Source organism: Astatotilapia calliptera, chromosome 3, assembly GCF_900246225.1.
Source record: "Astatotilapia calliptera chromosome 3, fAstCal1.2, whole genome shotgun sequence".
Classification (NCBI taxonomy): domain Eukaryota; kingdom Metazoa; phylum Chordata; class Actinopteri; order Cichliformes; family Cichlidae; genus Astatotilapia; species Astatotilapia calliptera.
This window is the reverse complement of record NC_039304.1, coordinates 49,040,942-49,047,724: the sequence shown is the minus strand read 5'-3', so window position 1 is coordinate 49,047,724 and position 6,783 is coordinate 49,040,942. Positions and strand designations below refer to the sequence as shown.

Below are 6,783 nucleotides of genomic sequence, written 5' to 3'. Positions count from 1 at the left end.
CACAGCATTTTAACAACAATAAATGTAACAATCTCTACATTTTAGTTTGATAATGAAAATTAAAGTTTGATGCAGAGACACATCACATGCACACAATTGTGCATGCCTTGCAGAGACATTTTTGACCACTGCCAAAAAAAGAAAAAAACACCTATAAAAAACAGTCCTAACCACTCTGTGTCTAAGCAGTCACAGCACATGATGCATCAAATAGAGCGTGAGGTAAAGTAAAGTAATGAGGTACAGCTTTCTATTGTCTATTTGTGCTACTTGTAATCATTCACTGCTTGCAGTAACATGACATTTACATTTACATGGGACTGAACTTGAGTTAGTTTTTGCGGCTCTGAATTTCCCAGAATTAAGAAGTCCCACCACCACCAGCAGCAGAGCCACCATCACCATGGTGAACACGGTCCGTAAGACGAGGTAGATATGACAGCTGGCCTCTGAGAAGGGGTTTATCTCAGTGTCTGTGTGATGAGTTTTCAAGTGATTGACTGGAGAGATGATAGAAATTAATTAACTATATGTGGTCACCTTGGTTATTTATCTTGGATCTACATTTAATTAAATTCAAGGGCTGAGAAGTTGCCAGAGATGCAGTTCCTCCAATGTCCACTAGAGGGGAAAGTTAGTTAATCCCCATAGACTGCCAAACTGTTAAAGGCTTAACTAGGGAAGAAACCATGTCACTCGTGTGACAAAAATATAGTGAATTATTTAGTAATGAAACAGTTTTTAATCACACAAAGCAGGAGACAGGAGTGATGAGAATAGAGTTAGACTACAATTTCTGCTGATTTTGTCTGACAGAATAGAAACAACTTAAGTTTCTTTATAGCTGACACATTGCTCACATATTACAGTTGTAATACGACTGGCATTAAAAGGGAGAAAAAAATACCTCTTCATTGTCTCACCTGTGGTACTGAGCCAGGTCTCTGGTGATTCTCCAGCTCCTGAGATGCTGCACTTGTAATATCCTTCATCAGACTTTGAAACTCTGTGGATGGTCATGTTTTGTGTGGAGTTGGTGCTGATGTGGAGTCCATCTTTATAGAAATCAGTTGTGAAGTTGAAGGAAGTTGTCTTGTTTCTGCAGCCCAAGGTCACAGTTTCTCCCTCCATCACAGGAACAGCAGGGATCTCCAGGATCACAGAACCAGCTAAGTAACATGAGTCTGATATTTAGTTGATATTACATGTAATTAAAATGAATCACAAAATATTGTCTCACTGCAAACATACCAGTGACAGAGATGTTGATACTGTTGCTTCTGATCACTCCTTTAGTCTCTTGCCAGTACTCCCCACTGTCATCACGATAAACATTTGTGATGGTGCAGGATGATCCTGTCGGTGTTCTCTTGTTAGTTTTGGGACATGTTTTTATTTTCCCTTTGACTTTATGCATAACTTCACAATAATCGACTCCTTCACAGTAAAATGTCACTGCATCATATTCAAAGAACTGCAATCTGTTTGGATAAATATGAAGAGAAACTGCATCTAGATGAAGAAAAAGAGACAGTTTACTGATTAATTCAAAAACTTCTGGAGTTACTCTTACAATAAAACAAAATGGAAAGCATAACAGTAAATAAAATCCTCATCATAACTGGGTAATTGGCTATGAGAACTTTCCCAGTGATTAAACCCAGAATTAGGGGGAAGAACGACAAGAGATGCAGTACAGGGCCAAAAGTGACACTGTACTCTGAGCTAAACTGGCACATCCTTTTTTACTTCTTTTAAACTGCCTACTGCTTCGAACTAAAAAATAAAATTAATGGTCATACCAATGAGAAACAGATTATACTCACCAGCTTTCTGAGAATGTGAGCAGAGCAGGACTGCAATGATCATCACTGATAAGCCAAAAACACAGATAAAAATCAGTATATTCACTTTTAAAACTTGTTGAATCTAGCAGCTAAAAATGGTATTTGTTACATCTCTAATGTGCCACCAAAAGGGTCCTCAGTATGATAGCTTTAAATTTACAACATTTTCACATTACCAAAGTCTTTATAGTTTAGCTTTAATGCATAAATGGAGACAGTACTCACACAGTCTGATGCAGAGAGCTCTGACCTCCATGATGTCTTGCTGCAGACCAACAGACTCTCTTTCTGTGACTAATTTGAAAGAACTCTAAATAGTTTTCACAGAACCAGAGGTGAGGTTGTGGTTGGTCATCTGACACAAAGACAGCCTGATGCTGCCTTCAGTGAAACTTGTAGTTATTTAACCTTCATCTTATGCTTGGATTAGAGCAGCAATGGGTTCGTTATTCTTCTGCTTTTTTATTTAATCAAACAGTTACTCTACATTTTGTGATGAAGCCAGTTTTAAACTGAAGCTGGAAGCAGCGAAAAAGAGATCCACATAACTATTTCAAGCAATGTCAGAATTATTTGAATACATACATAAAAGTTGGTGTTTTCTGATACATATAGACGATTGTTTTAATCTTCTACTGCAGAAGATAAAAACAATACTTTATAGTGAAGACACACATTTCAGTGCAAACTTGTCATCTTATGCTGTGTTTAGCAGGAAGAGTTGTGGACCCAATATGAGGGAGTCAAAGGCTGAACTGGACTCAGAATCAGTTTTATTTGAATAATTAATTTAAGTTACATTTGTATTATATTATAACATATTTATATTATAAGTTATAAGTTAAATTTGAATAATTTAACTGGCAGGCACTCAGAGATCCAAACAGGCAAAATATGCAGCAAGAACGAGATCGTGACACTGGATGAAGAGAGAGAAAGACCATATATGCGCAAGAGGGAATCAGGGCAGAGGGAAAACACCTGCGGAAGATGGATGGACATAATCTAACTGATGAGACAGGGGAAGCAAAACTGAACATGTGCACACAACAAAAGACTCAGAATAAAACAAATAATAAAACACAAGAAACACATGAGATGCAGTTTGTCTAAATACAGAGAACAGAGGAAGGAAACAGACACAAGACCACGAAGACACAAAATGGGGGCGAGTGAGTGAAGGACATGCAGCATGACAGAAACCGGACAGACACACAGAGACATGAATGGGAAACAGATGCAAAAACATGGTGACAAGACAGACTTTACAGTGAGGTACAACTAACTAACACAGGAGATTCTGGGGAGGCAAGACCAAGACAAACAGGACACGAAAGAGAACCGACCAAATAAACAAGTAACTAAGAACTAGAAATACACATGATTAAACTACAAGCAGAAGGAAACTAAACAATACCAAATAAATAAGAAACACATATCACCACAATAATAAACAAAGTCCAAAAACACTGGGTCATTAGAGTTCCAAAAAAAGAACAAGCAGTTTAGGGGCCTGGCCACGTAGCCAGTGGCCTACACAGAGCAGTTCGGGTCGGCCGTGCGGCCAGCAGCGCGGAGCCCTCTCATTGGGTTCTGGGACTGGCTAAACACCAGCTGTCCCCACCTGAGAAATGGGTATGGTTGGAGGGATGGGCTTGCTTCTTCCTAACGGACAGTCTCACACACAGACAGAGTTCTGGCAAGCAGAAAGGTGACAGTTTATTTAGAAAAGGGGTGAACCACAGTGCTATATATATATTTTAACAGTGAGTTGGGCAGGGGTCCAGGGGGAAGAGGAAAGGGAATCCACACACACACTTTCCTCTTCAGCACCATCACCACCACTTCTCTTCTGCACATACTCACTCCTCTTCAGCCACTGTCTCATCCAGATCTCCACTCATGCTGCCGTACACAGAAATCACAAGGGAGGGTCTGTCACAAGGTCCAGTGAAATCTATATATAGAGAGCACAGGTTAGTTCAACAGGTGAGTAAACAAAGAGCGATTTCTAAGAAAGAGGTGAGAGAACAAACACAAGTTCAACGTTCCCACAACTAACTGCTCCGTGCCAGAGAATTAAATAGTTACAGAGCACCCTGGTGTTATGGCACTGATCATTAATAGGTGGTGGCAATCAGCACAGGTGTGCGGGCCAAGAGCAAGAGCCCATAACGAGCTCCACCCAGGCAGGCAGGAGAGAGTGAGAGAGAACAACACATAAACAAAACCTGCAGCCATCACGAGCCAGCCAGAGAGGGACGGGGATCATGACACTAGGAACAGGGAAAGGCGCAAGAAGTAGCTGGACACCAGCTGCCCCTGCATGAGGAACATGTACAGGTGCAGGAATGAACTGGGTTATGGCTATCCTCATCTGGGGAGCAGGTGATGGCTGGACACCAGCTGTCTCCACCCCAGGAACTAATATGAGTGCGGGAACCAGTGGACCAGTATAAGTTTACTGTAATTAATTAAAGGGAAGCACAGAGAAGCTGAGTATGTCTCATAACCATTTCTTCATCATCGCTAACACTCAGCTTATGACTTCTGCTTTCACACAGTGTGGTCAAACAAAAGTAGAAAGCCACATAATTTTCTTTGACTATATTGAACAGAAACGGCACTTATTTCTGAGTACAAGACCGCATCTAAGTTAGAGACATGCTCAGTATCAGACTTTGCATCACTGACAACAAACTTGCATTTGCATCTGTTTTGCAAAATAAAGTAATGTGACATTTTCAGATTAATGGACACCACAATTAGCTTTTTTTCACGTAATGGTATTTATAGAGCTGTAAACTGATAAAGCAGATGGGACACCGGAAATCACTAACAACAGTTATATAAGAAGCAAAGCACCTCCCACAGAACATCCTGAGGAACATGGTTCGAATGCCTTCTCCAAGTCCACAAAACACATGCAGACTGGTTGGGCCAACTCATGCACCCTCAAGTATCATTGAGAGCGTAAAGAGTTTGTCCAGTGTTCCACCAACCTGGACAAAAATCGCATTGCTCTTCCTGAATCAAATGTTCGAATAATGGACAGATTCTCCTTTCCAGCACCCTGGCACCTTGTAGTCCCCCTTTTTGAAGTTCTGAAGCACCCCCACCCGGTCTGCCACTTCATAGGTACTGCCCATGATCTCCATGCAACATTGCAGAGGTGTGTAAATCAAGAGAGCCCTACAACATCCATAGTCTTCAGGAACTCAGGGTGAACCTAATCCAACCTAGCAGCCCTGCCACCGAGGAGTTGTTTAACTGCTTCAGTGACCTCACTCCCTGTGATGGAGAGTTGTCACCCCTATCCCAGACACTGCTTCTCCTATGGAAGATGTGTCAGTGGGATTAAGGAGGTAATCCCACTGATAAAGTATCCCTTCCACCGCCCGAGAATATCCTCAGTCAAAGTCAGCAGCGCTCCACCCACACTTTACCGTTTCCCCTCCTGAGTTGTCTGACCAGAATCTCTTCAAGGTAGTCCGAAAGCATTTTTCCATGGCCTCTCCGAAGTCCAGCCACTCAAACCACTGCCTGAGTTGTGTTCTACTTGGCCTAAGTGTCCCCAATATCCCTTGAATGCTGTCAAAGCTCTGATGTAGGTGGGAGTTGAAGATTGTAGGGATGGGGTCATCTCCTAGGCATTCCCAACACACCCCAGGTCTGTCCAGTTCCTCCCCCACAGTGTGATCCACCTGATCAGCAGGTGGTGATCAGTTGACAGCTCAGTACCTCTCTTTACGCAACTTTCCAATATATGGCTGTAGATCTGATGATACGATTACAAAGTTGATCATTGACCTGAGGCCTAGGGTGTTCTGGTGCCATGTGCACTTATGGACACATGAGCATTGAGTGAGTCCCCAGGTGGATCACCCATTACGATGATTTTTTTAAATTGAGTTGCAACTTGTGGGTAAGTGTCACTAGACCCATATTCTGGACACATATTTGACAGCCTGAGCTGTAGAATATGGATCTAGAGGACAGTACATCTTTGTCTAATAGAGGAAAGCAGTAAAGCTGAGAGGTCATCACTTATATTAACAGTAATATAACGGATGATGATCTTTGGTTATCATTCACTGTGGTCATTCAATTTCATGTGAAACTTTAGGAAAATCTCTCATTCAGAGTTAGAAATGAAAATCAATACTATTCCTATCAGTCCATTATGTTACCTGCTGCTAGCAGGACTCTGAGGTAAAAACAAACAAACAAACAACCCTTTAATGTGTGCTAAGCTATGGTATAATTTTCTGGCTCCTACTCAATACTTTGCATAAAGGAGAGAAAACATGGTTGTTCTTTATATAACACTCAACAAAGAAAATAAAAATATCCTACACGTTGAAAATTATCACTAAAATCTCCAAATTTATAAATGATTAGATATACAAACAAAAATGCAGGTAATAGCAACAAGAAAACTAATTATGATTGTCTGCTTGTCAATTTAGAGACATGTTTTATAAAATACCTTTCTTCTTCCTGTTTTTTTTTCTTATAACAGCATACATTTCTCTGACTGGATTCACAATATTGGCCGCTGTGGAAGCTGTAAAATAACAAAAGTTATCAAAATATATGAAAACAGGCACAGACTCTTGCTTAGCTTAATAAATAGTCTATAGCCTTAGCCTATCAATAAATAAATAAATTAAAAAATAAACTCAGTATAACTTCAGTACAATATCCAAATAATCGATAAGAGCATTTCTGTTTCAAATTATATATCTTCCAGTTTCCTTCAGTTTGATGGTATAAAAACAACACTGCCACAGTGTTTGTGTTCTGACCTGTTTGATCGTTGGCTGAGCCTGAACCATTGACTGTTGTTGATGGACAGAAGAAATTTGCTGAAGGGGAAAAAAGAATAATAAAATAAACTGTATCAACATAGCCAGCGAGAAAGAAATGAACATTG

The 6,783-nt window shown here is 40.5% G+C and overlaps 1 protein-coding gene across 1 annotated transcript; it reads right to left on the bottom strand.

Moving 5' to 3' along the window:
- Window positions 1-228: 228 nt before the first annotated feature.
- LOC113019641 (low affinity immunoglobulin gamma Fc region receptor II-like) lies at window positions 229-2,103 on the bottom strand. Its single transcript, XM_026163408.1, has 5 exons — window positions 2,073-2,103; window positions 1,827-1,871; window positions 1,252-1,512; window positions 924-1,169; window positions 229-473 (listed from the first exon to the last, which is right to left on the bottom strand). Exons 1-5 carry the CDS (start codon window positions 2,101-2,103, stop codon window positions 277-279), a joined length of 780 nt encoding a protein of 259 aa, XP_026019193.1. The 3' UTR covers window positions 229-276.
- Window positions 2,104-6,783: the final 4,680 nt, after the last annotated feature.

What these genes read in the sequence shown, in the direction of transcription:
- LOC113019641 (XM_026163408.1), bottom strand. Translation starts at nt 2,103, where the DNA reads ATGGAGGTCAGAGCTCTCTGCATCAGACTGT. An exon ending in TATCAACATCTCTGTCACTG is followed by an intron (nt 1,170 to 1,251) that starts GTATGTTTGCAG and finishes CATGTTACTTAG; the next exon opens with CTGGTTCTGTGATCCTGGAG. An exon ending in GACCTGGCTCAGTACCACAG is followed by an intron (nt 474 to 923) that starts GTGAGACAATGA and finishes CTCATCACACAG; the next exon opens with ACACTGAGATAAACCCCTTC.